General features: G+C 30.5%; 1 protein-coding gene across 1 annotated transcript in view; it reads left to right on the top strand.

The window, feature by feature from the left end:
- The window catches only part of LOC123292974, a 77,377-nt gene extending 64,526 nt beyond the window's left edge, over positions 1-12,851 (top strand). Inside the window, exons 7-15 of the mRNA XM_044873691.1 lie at positions 2,740-3,015; positions 3,923-4,159; positions 5,397-5,774; positions 6,539-7,689; positions 9,214-9,394; positions 10,019-10,326; positions 11,270-11,436; positions 11,862-12,036; positions 12,678-12,851. Coding sequence (XP_044729626.1) covers positions 2,740-3,015; positions 3,923-4,159; positions 5,397-5,774; positions 6,539-7,689; positions 9,214-9,394; positions 10,019-10,326; positions 11,270-11,436; positions 11,862-12,036; positions 12,678-12,851 — 3,047 coding nt within the window. The remainder of the gene's footprint in view (positions 1-2,739; positions 3,016-3,922; positions 4,160-5,396; positions 5,775-6,538; positions 7,690-9,213; positions 9,395-10,018; positions 10,327-11,269; positions 11,437-11,861; positions 12,037-12,677) is intronic.
- The last annotated feature ends 2,006 nt before the right edge of the window (positions 12,852-14,857 follow it).

The following is a 14,857-nucleotide window of genomic DNA, read 5'->3' as shown; positions in this document are numbered from 1 at the left end:
CCACCTCGAACTTGCCGTACTTAAGTATTTTTGTTTTTCCCATACATACATAGCTCATTTTTGCTGAATTGTTTGATAATCATTAATTTTATCAAGTGGATATGGTGTCCAACAAATTCCCTGCTGCGTTTTCTCCGACCGATTGCTTTCGAAATAAGTCGTAGAGAGAAAGTTTGGTAAACTCGCCGAAAGGAAGCCACTCACAAAGTTTCAAGTATGTATTGGTCATTTAACAAATAAGGTGTCCCGCGAACTATTCATATTTTCTGCAGCATTCTCTAGATCTTCAAACAAGCTTTTAAGTTCGAGGCTAATGGTTGTCCTCCATACTCTTACTTAGATGTCCACTGATTCCTCCAAAGAAAAATACTTTTCCCACCAATGACCATAATAAAAATATAATATGTACATGTTGTATACGTATAGCTCGAGAATAGTAGCTCTATTTGATAGTGTATGTAACGTTTGTTAATACACGTGTGTTGTCCACAAGATGTCAGCTTTATAATATACCTACTATAAGTATATATACCTATATAATATATACATACATATATACTTATATATATATCTATATATTATTTTATAATAAAAAAAAGTGTTTATTAAAATCAGATTAAATATATTTAAATAAAAATTAATTTAATTAATAAAAAATAAATGTGTAAATATTAAATTATTTATTTAAAAAAACCATCCCAACAATATAAGAGATCATCACAATATATTATATTGAAATATACAAATCATCTGATCTGATCAAGTATCAGAATCAGTGAAATCTTTTATATACACAACAAGTGTCCATTGTCTTCACTAAATAATTTTTAAATATTAATTATTAAAATTAAATTAAATTTATTAAAGTGTAATAAATTAAAGGTGTATGTGAATTAAATAATAATAATAATAAAAATAACAAGTGATTTATTAATAATAATATAATAAATATTATTATTATAATACATTAAAATAATATATTTTTATGTGAATAAATATTTTAAAAAAAATTATGTATAAAGCATGTGTACCTATAATTTAAAAAATAACAAATCCAACCATTTATTGTCCATCCATCGAACAATTAATTATTATATAAAAAATATTATTAAAAATAATATGAATTAATTGTTAATTGTAAAAAAATAATTCAAAATAGGGGGTATGTTAAATTTTTAATTAATAAATACTTTATTTAAACATATATGCTCTATAAAAATACTAAAATTATAAAAAAAGGAATAAATAATCTCTCTAGAGTAATTTATCCCTAAGGAAGATATTGTTATTATATGTAATTAATAAAAATATATGTAGGATGTTCTTAAATATTTATTATGAGTTTCATTTTAATATTTATTATGATTTTTCATCAAATAACGACCTCAACAGTGCCAAAAAAGAAATATTTTTATCATATGTTTATCTACTTGTTGAAATTTGGCAGTATATCAAACAAAAATGAAGATTCTAAAAAACTTCATCTTTTGTGATAAGCTCTAATCATAATACGATCTAAAAGAACTTTAGAAAAATTTTATTTGATTCATTCTTGAAATATCAAATTTTGAGTATTTGTTTTTCCAAATTGCTTAAATCAATTAAATCGCTTTAAATTTGGGTGTAAAGTTATTATTTTTAAGAGCAGGCTTGTTTAATATACTTTATGAGGAGTTGTACCTCTAAATAGGCTTTACTCTTATTTTTTGGAAGATCGAAAGTTGTCAACCTTACCGCTTTTTAGTAAAACCTATTTTTTTATTATTAAATTATGCCTATTTTGGCGATCATAATAATAAAAATAGAAACTTTATACATAATAGTAAAAATAGGAACTTGCCTCATGTAATACGTATTTATTAAACTACCAATCCTTATAGATCTTTGTTAAACAATATTCATTCAAATAACGCATGCAATACAGTATCTAATAGCATTCCTAATCTCCGATCCAAAATATAAAACTACTTTCTACTGATTTAAAGTCAATTTATTTATATAGATTTATCTTTACCGCGATCATAAAGTAGCTTTGCATTTTTAGAGACTGGTAGAACTTATTAAAATAAAGAAAAAAGAGGGTACTATAAGTTTATGTCCCTTTTTTATCTGTGAGCCTACCTTTTCATTTTGAAAGTGGAATTTGCCTTTTATTTCGTAGTTCGAGTATAGATCGTCTTATTAGCGAGAGTAATAGTCGATTTAATTATCCATTTGCGGTTTTCGCTGGGAGTTCAGTTCCGTTCGGACGAACGGAAGTATTCAGTTATTTGTCTTCATTTATTCAAAGTTGGGCGGGAACGGTGCCCGACTTCGCTGAAAAGGTGTTTTTTTGCACCCGAGTCAAATGCCAAATGAGGCATTCAGACGTTCAGTACATACGATAGCATGTATTTTGCCAATTCAATTTTGGCCACAGCAGTAAGATACTAATTAAATAAAGACGAAAGTGTGGTAGTGAGTGCTTCACTTTTGCTAACTTTGGCGAGTATACTCGTCCAGAGTGGGAATGAGGGCCTGCAGATTACTTAATACAGAAGATATCTAAGCTTTTCACCTGTAATTTATCTAATTGAGATTTCACTTGTAATTAAAGCCAATTACTTATATCTACATACCCCTAGATAAACCAGACAAGTGTCTATATGAAAAGATTGATTAGATTTCATTACTTTACCTAAAACTCTAAATAGGCAGTCACAACAATCAGTCTGCAATATAATTTAACTTTATTTTTAGAACCATCACCATTATATGACAACAATCATTATCACGAAGAATGTTTACGATGCAACAGTTGTGGTTTAAATTTAACAGGGCCAAATCAGAAGCGTGCACGTCGCTTCAAAAATCATATATTGTGCGATCTACATTTCGCTGATGTTGCACTAATGGAGTGCTCGGATTTTATGCAACAATTACGTTCATTTAAACCCCAATCGTTAGGGTGTGCTGTAGCACGACGAAAATCATCAACAACATTAATATTTCCATTACCACCACAAGCTTGTTCAGGTATGCATTTATCCAAAATATTTATCAATTGATTAATGTAAATTTATATTAAGGTAGATTTTGAAGAAACGTTTTTCTGATGATAAACGCTAAGGGCAAAGGTAATTTGTCACGTTTATTCTATTTTACTAAATTAAGTAACGATCCATTTAAGTCTGTATAACGAACATAATTCAGTGTTGACAGTGTTGATAAAAACTCTAGAAATCATCCTCAGTAAAACGACACATAGGTTTCCAGTCTCTTTCTGTCTTTCTTTGGTAATAGAGCATCTGTTTTGCAACGAAATTATGTTATCCTTCTTGATACACCTACTGTAGAAGTTGCCATTTATGATTTTCAATTTTTGAGATTCAATTCGACAGTAAAATTTCCTGTACTGTCGAGGCAATAGATTTTTAATACATGTTCGGGTTACAGCATACTTCTTTAAAGCACTAATCGGCGAAAGTAATGACTGTTGAAATTATCGACATACGACAGTCTTTCCTTAAAATGCTTCCTTGCGTTTTTTCTCGAAGTTTTCGATTTTATGCTCTGGATAGTGATATTAAATAATACCCTTGCATGATACTAGGCAAATCCTCATCGAGACTGCAATATCTCTCTGATTAAAACTTCGAAATCTACCTGTCATTCGATTTTATAGAATGTTATTTAATTTTTATTTACAGCGATCAAAAAGTATAAGAACAAAGTGGTGTAATAAATGCATTGTGTATTGTTGGGTCACTCTAAGTTTGAACACCAAGCTATATTTAGCTCGTTTGGTGTTCTACCTTACAGTGAGCGAACTTTACACCTAATCAACGTGTTATATGTTTGTTATTAATATTGTTATTGTTAGTTATTTATTTAAGTTATGGTTAAATTTCATCAAATAATTAATAATTAATTTTATACTTAGATGAATTTTGTGAAGAATTTCCACATAATTTAATACCAATGCCTGGTTATTGGATTGAATGTTCACGACAAAAGATCAATTCAGATACAATATGGGACCAAAGTGAATCTGAACATGAGTTAAATGAAGCTAACGAATATGAAGAAAATCCTGATTTTTGTGTCAGTGATTATTCAGATAATGGCGGGGGTGGAGGCGGTGGTCATCATATGGGACATCAACAAAGTAATGATAAAGGTGATTAACTTTTATAATAATTATAAAACATTATAGTTGAACTAGAATGAATTTTTCATTTTGATTAGTCTCGTTTATACCATAAGTCTTAACCAAGATGAGCTTTTTTCGTTTATACTCTCTTCTTTAATTCTCTTACCTTCTCGTTCAAGTGACGAGAAGAAGAAGAAGAAGAAAAAACCTAATTGCTTAAAACAATTTGAGATATGAGCATTAGGTCGCTGATTTTCTGTTTTAGCCTGCATCTTTCTAAATTCCATCAAAATATATAAACACATTGCAGTAATACGAAGCGTTTTACGTTTTGCTTCTTCGGATCTCTTAAAACATTTCACATTTCTTTACACCTTCCTTGTGGATAATACATTATTTAGGTACTAGTGTCTTGAGATGTTTTATTTTCTAAATTCACATAATATTTCTTATGTAACAAAGTCTCTGGTTAATAGCCTCAATATTTTATTTGAAAGAAACTTCATGGTTGCCACAAAATACAAGTAGTGGTTATAGTCAGTGGCATAAAGCTTCTACATAACGTTATAATTTTACCGTAAGTTTCAATTGAGACAGACTCCATTAAATCAAATGCACTTCGTTGTTAAACTTTTGGTTAGTCAGCCTGTACTATCTTTGATCTTTTTAAATTCCAATTAAGAGAATTTTTGAGACTATTCTCAATTTTCCGCCCCGATACATGGCCAATTCTTTTCCATATGTATTTGCAAATTTCAATTTCTATCGCGCGCTGATAAATAAGTTATCATTAAAAATTACACCCAATCACCTTAAAGCCATAATCCATCTAAAAATCTACAAAAAATCAATTAATTTGATAGCTAGATGAGTAGTTCTTAAGATACTGCCGAAAATCTATTCAAATTGTAGGGTATTTGTATTTTTTGGGTCAAAATTAATCTATAAGCAAATTCACAAAACGAAACTGTGTTGTTAAACTCAATGCACAAAGTAATTTTGATAATTTTTGCATAATTTTTGAGATAAGATACAAAAACCCCAGACGAAGAGCACTTTCTTTTATCGCTTTCAGACAAGTTCACGCAAGAGTTCTTAGAAAATATTTGCCCAGTAGTAAAATAAATGTTGCCTTTCATATTTTTACTAAATTTGAGCTAGAGACTTAAACTTCTTTGCTATTGAAATTTGAAAATTCATTCTAGTTTGTATTCTCTCTAAAATATCGAACATAAAAATTAAATTTATAATATCACTTTTATAGATTGTAACAATTTTAATGAAAATGATGAAAATAATGATGATAACGATGACGATGATGATCTGGATGGTGATATGATGTTGACAGCACGTAAGAAAACAGTAATTGAAGAACAATGGGAGAAAATGCAAGGTTTTGAATTAACGAGTGTAGAACAAGAAACGTATGAAAAATATTTTTATGGAACAGAACATTGGAATTATTTTACAAATGATGAAGATTTAGGGCCTGTTATATTATCAATCAAACAAGAAACATTAAATGCACGTGATCAATTTAGAATATTAGTACGTGCAATCAGTTATACCGTACACGGTTTAATACCAGCATCATGTGTGTTCGCTGATCGTTATAATCGTGAAGAAGTTGTGCGATCCTTAGGTAAGTTTTATTTTATCTATTTAATTATTAATCATCATATATTGGTTTCCTTCTGGTAGTAAAGACGGGAACAATTATAAATTGAAGATTTTTAACTATTTTTTGTTAAGATAGATATAATTTTAAAACCATTATGCGTATTGAATCCATTAGAAAGGAGTGATAGAAGGCGCCAGTTTCTTAAAAGTAATATCATTTAAGGAATCTTCTTCAAGATAACTTCTGAAAACTTCTTAACGCAATAATTTATTTTAATAAACATTATCGGTAAAATTGTAAATCCCGAAAGAAATTAAAAGTCAAAAAACTTTTCAAACAATTTTGATAACTCGAACTTCGTTAAGTCGTTATCCTCAGTAAGTCGAAAAAAAGCCATTCCCTTCCGCTGAGCCCATAAACATGCGGTATTTCGATTTATTAACTCGAATAAAATATTATTTCCCTGCGAAGTTATTGATTGTACACTCTGTAATTCACAAACAATTTTGATAACTTGAACCTCGAAAAGTCGTAATTCTCACCAAGTCGAGAAAAATGCCAGTCCTTTCCGATGAATCCCTAAATAATTTAGATTTTGTACCTCGAACAATTAAATGTTATTTCCCTGCGAGGTATTGATTAATCATATTTATACTCAGTAACTCGAATTTCAAAAAGCAGACTACGTAAAGCGTACAATAAACGCATCTTACTTGATATCGAAGTCATGACCCTTTGGAATCTTAAAAATTTTAAATATAATTGTATAATTGATTTTGTTACAGGTAAAGAAGTAAATATTTCACCACCATTAACATTAGGACAATTACCAGACACACCAGAAGAACTACTAAAATTAGATCAAGTCTTTATAAAAAGTGAATTAAAAGTAGGTGTGATCTATGTAAAAGAAGGGCAATATAATGAAGAAGACATTTTAGATAATAATGATAATTCACAATTATTTGACGAATTCTTACAAATCTTAGGCGATAAAGTACGATTAAAAGGTTTTGATAAATACAAAGGTGGTTTAGATACCGTTCATGATTTAACTGGAATTTATTCAATTTATACACATTGGCGAAATATTGAAATTATGTTTCATGTATCAACTCTGCTACCATACGAAAAACATGACCCACAAAAACTGCAACGGAAACGTCACATTGGAAATGATATTGTATGTGTGGTATTCTTAGAAGCAGACAATACATCCTTCTCACCATCATGCATTAAATCTCATTTCTTACATACGTTTATCTTGGTAAGAACATCACCACGTATTAAACGAAAACCAACTCGATACGAAGTAAGTGTAGTGACTCGAGATGAAGTTGGTGCTTACAAACCGTATTTATGGGAACAAAGCGTATTTGACAAAGGTCCAATGTTTCGTGAATGGTTACTAACAAAAATTGTGAATGGTGAACGTGCCTCATATTCAGCACCAAAATTTGCACGTATGCAAGAACGTACACGATCACAAATGTTAGAGGATATTGTTGCAAATTTAGCTAATCATGCTGAAACTGGACAAATACCAAAACCATATCGTCGTGGTTCATGGCGTCCAATTGGACATATGAGACCATCTTCACCGTTATTAGATAGTGTCCGTGATCAATTTGAAGATTATGATCAATTAGCCAAAGATTTTACACGAATGTTCTTAAATACTGAACAAAATTCTGCAATTAATTCACAATTATTTGATGTTACATTTATGGTTGGACAATCGAAACAAAAAGTGAAATTTATTGGTGTGCGAGCAATATTAGGTGTACGTAGTCGTGTCTTTCAAGAAATGTTGTATGGAATACAAACAGGCTTTGGTTCACCACAAGTGCCTGTTGCTGAATTATTAGCACGTCCAGTTCCTACATTATTATCACCACAACAATCTAGTCGACCAAAAAGTAGTAATTTTTTACAGGTACGTTTACAGTAATTATAAAACTTGGCTTACAGAAAACAAAGTTTTATGTCTTTTATCATTACAAATTTATCATTAGAAAATATATTTAGAACACACAAAAAATTTTTAAGATATAGGAAAAGTGCTCCTAAATGATCCTTCAGAGTAAAATGATCCCTCGTTGTTTTATGTGGACCATTAAAGTCATTTACAATATTTATCGATAGATGGCTTCCTCGTGAAAATCCATCGTTGAACTTATGGTGATGTATAAGGTATTTAGTGTTTCGTAGCAAAAGCTACGTAGCCAAGAGCTTTTGATCTACGGTAAGACAAATTTCAACTTAAAATTGGTTTCATTATGTTAGTTTTCGCTAGTTGGTTGTTTTAATCTTGATTTCTGTTGACTTTTAAAAACATTATATTACATTTTGATAGGCGTACAATAAATTTCAAGGTCAATTTCTCTGAATATATTCAAATATGTCGTTAGGGATAAAATGATCCCTTTTATTCAGGTTAAAATGATCCCTATTTCGTGTGTAAAATTATAATAAGTAAAATGAACTCCCGTCATATAACAAGTCTTGAATGTGTTGATTTAGATGATTTTATCAGTGATTTTTGTGTTCATACTAATCGTGGTGGTTCATACTAATGTGAAAAAAGGACAATTAATATTTTATGTGAACTGTTTGATAAAAAACGCATGAAAGTGGATCATTTTAGCCACCATTCTTACAAGGTCGGAAAAACGAACCCTTTTGAGAAATATTGAATAGTTCTAAAAATTTGAACAATTCAAAAGAAATTAGCATGCCAATATTGCAACACTTGAATAAAAAAAACCAAATATATTTCCACATTATACATATCTCGAATAACCGGTCAAGTGGCCGAGCTTGCTAAGGCGTCTTAGCTTGCTATGGTCACTGGCTGGGAGGTTGCGGGTTCGAACATAGGCAGCGGCAGTGTGAACAAAAATAGTTAATGGGGTGGTAAATTGATCACACTGTCGTCGCTTGGGTAAGAACGAAGTAACCGACTCCATCCACATCATGAAAATGTAATTGTATATATTCGAATGTATTTGAAATAAATAAAGATTAAAACATAATGATGTGGGTGGCCTCTGTTAGAGACATAAATGTCTGATGAACGGAGGTAAAACCCCATTATTATTTACATATCTCGAATAGTTTGGCTATAAACTATATTTTTTCTTAGAGGGATCATTACAGAACACTTTCCCCTATCTTAAGTAAGCAGGCTTACCGTCCTACCTCAGACAAGAGCAATCCTTTTTTTTTGTAAGCTTAGTACTGTTACGAAGCAAAACATCTTTCATATCTCCCTTTTAGATATTTGACAATAATCGAAATCACTATATTTGATTCATCTCGAAATGTTTAAACTTCTTAAAGTTCGCCCTTCTTGAATTTTTTCATAAAACCTCATTTTTAGACTTTGATGAGCCCACTTAAATCTTCTTGCGTTTATTATATTTCAAAACAGTTATTAATATTTACCTTTTTTTAATAGGTACCTGATATTGAATCACCAAGACCTAAATCAGTACCAAATTCACCAATGGTAAAGCGTGCATTCTCACGTTTAGGCACAATAACAGCTGGTTGGGGACGATCCATACGTAAACAACATAATACACAACAATTATCTGCTGAAGATAAAAAGAAATGGTCATCGAGTCAAGATTGTTCAAGTAATAAACAAATAATGGCCGCAGCACACGATCATTGTTACTAAGCTAAATATTTTGAATTTTAAAGCATCGGAAAAAATTTCTGCGTATCAGGCTGTTTTAGTGACTGAAGACATGTTTATAATCACTTTCAATTAATTGAAAAGACAAAAAATTGAAAGCAAAGGACAGCTTAATGCGCAGTACAAAGTGCGCAACGACCGAGAGGACTAGACTTCGCCCAAGCAGGCGCCTTTTTTCCTGCTATCTTCTCCACTCTAGTTTCACGTCCTTAATACATATGTTGTTGCGTAAGCCTGTGTAAGTGGAAATTTCTGCAAACAAAATAAACTTGGTTATCATCTGTAATGTGTTAACAACAGCTACCGCGATCCTCTCTATCATAATTAAGTTAGATAGCGTTAGATATTCTCTCTATCTCTTTTATTTCTGCGGGCGGATAACGGATTTCATGTTGGCTTGTCTCTTCTATATATATAACCTCTTTGCTTGTGAATTATATAAAAAAACTTTTTCTGTCATAAAATCTATTTGAAACTAAAATATGATAACAATTACTGAGTGCTGCTGCCATCTAATTAACGCTTTTATTAGAATAAAAAACTAATAAGAATTATTTTTCAGATAAAGATAATAAAGACAAAGATAACAAAGATAATAAAAATTTAAATGTAGCATTGGCTGTACCACGTTTATCTGTATGTGCAGATGCACAAAAAGTTGATCGTGCAAAATTAGCACAAACTGAATTCTCAATAATCGAATTTGATCCAGACACATTTCGAATATTATTAGATTATTTACATACGGGATCATGTCCATTAACATGCGCAACAATACCTGGTTTAATATGTGCAGCTGAACATTACGATTTACCTGAATTGTTACAAGCATGTTTTCATCATGCTAAACAACATTTACGTATAGATGTTGTAAGTATAATATATTTATTAATAAGCAATTTTTAGTTTTAATACGGTAATTGCCTTATGTCGAATTTGTCATATTAGGCATAAAAATGTAAAACTAGACTTGATACCATGGCCAAATTTAAAAGTAAAATTAAAATTGATTAAAAAACGAAGAAATTATAAGCAATCAAATGCATTAAAAGGTTGCCCCTCTCCTTAGCAAAACAAAGTTTTATATGTATTTTATAAGTATCTCTATGGTAATATCAGATATCAATGCCGTCCACTTACCTATATTTTTTACGTCTTCTAAAAATTTTCGAAAACCAACTTCACTTTTCTGCCTATGCAGTGGAAATTTTTCACCTGGTTAGGTTAGGTTAGGTTAAAGTGGCTGTCTTGGAGTGGGACACACTAAGACTATAGGGTCCGTTGTGATACCGAAAAAGGGTTAGCTCATCCCCGGCCAATACTCTATGATTGGGTCTGTTTATGAACAGCAGGAGTGTTTTGACGTCGGCGAACTTTATCCTTTGTACAGCTCCTGCAGTACTCGTGATACACTACCAGGCCCAGGCGTTCGTCATGCCTGCCGCCCAACCAGTGCCTTGTAATAGTCGCAACAACTTTGCTAACAGAGGCCCTTAAAAGGGATATAAGAACTTCGGAACGCCTACGATTGTACTCAGACCATATCTGTCTTGTAGTACCACAAGTACGCTCCTCCCTCCATCTAAGATTGGTCCTTTTTAAGATATTCTCTTTAAGGAGCAGCTTGGAGTTCACGAAAGGAACTCCTGGATATCTATTGATGCTTGCGGCCGACAGAATTTTCTTGTTCGGTTACATTAACTTCTATTAATAATTTTTTTACAAAAATGAGATAAGTTAAAAATCGCGACATCTAGATTATTTCTAATTACTATTAATGAGTGAAAATTAATTTACATTGTTTTTATTGCAGGTATGCATTATGTTATGTTCATTAGAGAATTATTATTGGAGATATACATCAGCATCAGAATTAGTCAATATGATATTAGCATTTGTTGAAACTAGAGCATATCAATTATTTCATACACCTGAATTTTTAAACCTTAGTGAATCTATGGTACAAATGATTATGTGCAGGTAAATACATATTCAAAGTTATAATTATTATCGGTTGAGTCAATTTATAGGATTTGTATGTTTACAAAAATCCAAATACATAATTTTTAAACAAAAACACAAATATTTTTATAAATTGCTTGCAATTTCTTAACAGGAAAACATAGGAATCCTGACTCCTATTAATTTTATTATTTAACTAATTCATTCGCAATTAGGTATAATTTCCTCTTCTACTGTTACTGTTGGATAATAAGCATTTCGCCTTATAAACAAGTGAAGCACTTAGATAGTAACTACCCCTATTAAAAGAAACTGCTGCACTTGCCCACTTCTATTGCCCACTTTACCGAATAAGCAAATTAACGTCGCTTCCGTGAGCATTAGATAACTAACTGTACATGTTGAAAAAGGTCCTAATGTTTATATTAATATTATGTTTATAGAAATTTAGAAGTACCTGAAGTTAGAAAATTTGAAGCAATGTTAAATTGGACACGACATAAAATACGTACAAAAATGTCACATAAAAGTGATGATAAAAAAGAATTTAAATGTACGATGGAACGTCTGGCACGTGATTTAAAACTATATAGAATTACACCACAAGAATTAATCAAAGTAAGTTTAATAATTCAAATTTACAAACCAACCATACTGAACCTTGTTTACCCTCACTTAATTCCCCTTTTATTCCCCATTTTAAGTTATTACTTGCTGACAATGTAGCATTCTATAGGTGAAAGAATTTTAAAATCGGTTAAGTAGTAGACCCACCCCCCTTAGGGAAATGAAGAATTTTCATACAAAATTTCATCTCCTATTTCATAGCCCATGGAATTTCGGAATACCCACTAATACTACTGCTGTACGTTGATCCGTCAATCAGTCAGTCAGTTATTCAGGACAAACCATTTTATATGTATAGATATTTATTTATAAACAGGCTTTTGAATTTTAACATTTCATAGATTAAAAACATAAATAACGTTTGTAATCTGTGAATTCTTTTGTATATTTAATTCATTTTAATTAACTCATATTTAATTATACAAAGCTTTTAAAAAAGTTTTCGTGGCGGAGTTCAATATATTATTCATGATAAAGAATTGAATAATATAATAAAATATAAAAATTGATGATTATTTTTTGTGTGTAGAATATTGTGGTATCGGTTTTGTTATTAAAATAACTGTATTTTAGTTAGAGCTCAACAAAATAAAAAAAATATTTTTATTAATATTAATTTATTTTTTGTTTAGGTTGTATTACCATCAAAAGCAATTAAAAATGAACGTATATTAGAAACATTAATGTTTCAAGCAAATAGTGGTATGTATCGTATACAGGACGATTATATTGAAGCATGTCAGAAGCGTATTCAAAAACAAGATTCTAGATTTAGTGAATGGGAATCATTTGATTGTGGATCTTAATACTAATATCGATTTTATTTTATTTTTTTAAACATGTGATGTGATGATAATTTATTTGTATAGCCGTCTTCTGTGGCCTTGTCCGCTGTGTTATCAATTTATATTATCTGCTAGTCTTTTCTTCAAACTAAATTTTCTATGAATATAGTACGTATGAATGTTAATACAAAAAAATTTAAAAAACAATCCTACATAATACGACTCGTACGAAAAAGCTCTTGTAAATAAGCAAATCTTCCATTTTCACATCTTTACGAGTTTAAAAATCATCAAAAATATTAACGACGTAATTTTTTAAATAAAGAGTACGGAAGCCTGAATGGTTCACTGTCAATTTATGAGAAAGTGGCGCTACACTAGCTTATTTTTTAAATGTGTACTACCCACAAGTATAAAACCAACTTTTAAAAAAGTCATTAGTTCAATTTCAACAAGTGCACTTGTGACTTGTGGCATTATGGAAACGAACCTTTTTGAAGGTTTCAGTATTTTGTCATGTGCAGATTTCTAATTAATTCGGAGACTATTTCGGCCATAACTTGGCGGATATTAACTTTTAGGTGCTCCAAAGCTGCAGGTTTGTTACTATAGACGCAAATCTTAAAAGAAACCCTCACAAAAATAAATTCAATGGTGCATTCTTGAATGCACGCACGCTGCGATGATTCAGACAGCACGAAAGAGCAGCAAATAAGACAGCAGAAAATCAAGGGGAAACTTTTTTTATAGGATTTGTTCAGGGGATTTACTAATTTCTTAATGATATTAAAAATCAGCAGACATTTGATAATTTTTTGGGTTTTCTAAGTAACAAATTTTAATTTAAAAAATGTATACTTTCAGTTTTTTAATTTTTAACGTGGAAATTTTGTATAATATTTTTTTATATTTTATTTATTAAAAAATCCAATTTAAAAAGTTATCAAACCTCTGATAATTTCAAAGTCATTTAATTTAGGGGATTTCGTTTCAATCTAGGGAATTTTGATTGCCCGTTTAGGTGGTTTAAGGGAAAGTGGATGAGTCTATCTGGTACATAGAAGTAATAACATAGAACCGTAATGTGGCCATCCAAACGGTAAACCGTTATAGAGAGAGACATAATAAAAGTAGGTGTATAGCTGTCTTCGTCTGTCTTGTATTACCTCTGTGAAATACAAAGACATGCACGTGTTTATACCATAATTCAAAATATTAATAATCACGCTTTGTCAAGCTGCGAGACAAAGAGGGAAGGCGGTCCCTTTTTTCTCTCCACACTCTCCTTTCGTTTGAAATTACCTTTCAAACGAAACCAAAAAAATCAAAATCAGTTCATTTGTTATAGCAGTACGATGCAACAGACAGATACACACACATAGCGGTCAAACTTATAACACCCCCTTTTTTTAGTTCGGGGGTTAAAAATTCAAAAAATGTTGTTATCTTAAATCGTTTTGTTTTTATTTACAATTTTATAGTAATTTTGTATGGAAATTGTGTTGCCATACTTCATACGGCATACTCGGTATGGATTATCATCAAATCAAAAATAAATCAATCAATAGATAAAAATTATTAAAATTGATTTAAAATCAACCACTGTTAATATTTCATACACATTAACATTTAACACACAAATACCATACCATACATACCTACAAACGTTATATATACAGAATGTTTCAGAAAGACTCGTGCACATTTGAAAAGTTGAGCTTTTTTAAGCTAGAAACAATAATAATTGTGGGTATTAAAAGAACAAAGTCAGTACGTCTCTTTAGAACACTCTGTACATACATTGTTTTGTATTTTTAATTCACAGAGCGCCTTTTTATACTCCTAAATTATTAATGTGTCACAAAATTCATTATCAAACACACACACAAAAATAAAAAATTAAAAAAAAAAAAGTACAGACTGATTATTAAAAAAAAAAAAGGTCTTTAAGTATCAAATTTGTATAAATAAAAATAAAATAATAAATTTAATGATTAACAATTCTAAATAAAGTCTGCAAAAAAAAA

This window comes from Chrysoperla carnea, chromosome 1, assembly GCF_905475395.1.
Source record: "Chrysoperla carnea chromosome 1, inChrCarn1.1, whole genome shotgun sequence".
NCBI classification, from domain to species: Eukaryota; Metazoa; Arthropoda; class Insecta; order Neuroptera; family Chrysopidae; genus Chrysoperla; species Chrysoperla carnea.
The sequence above is the reverse complement of the archived record's forward strand: the minus strand, read 5'-3'. Positions and strand labels throughout refer to the sequence as shown.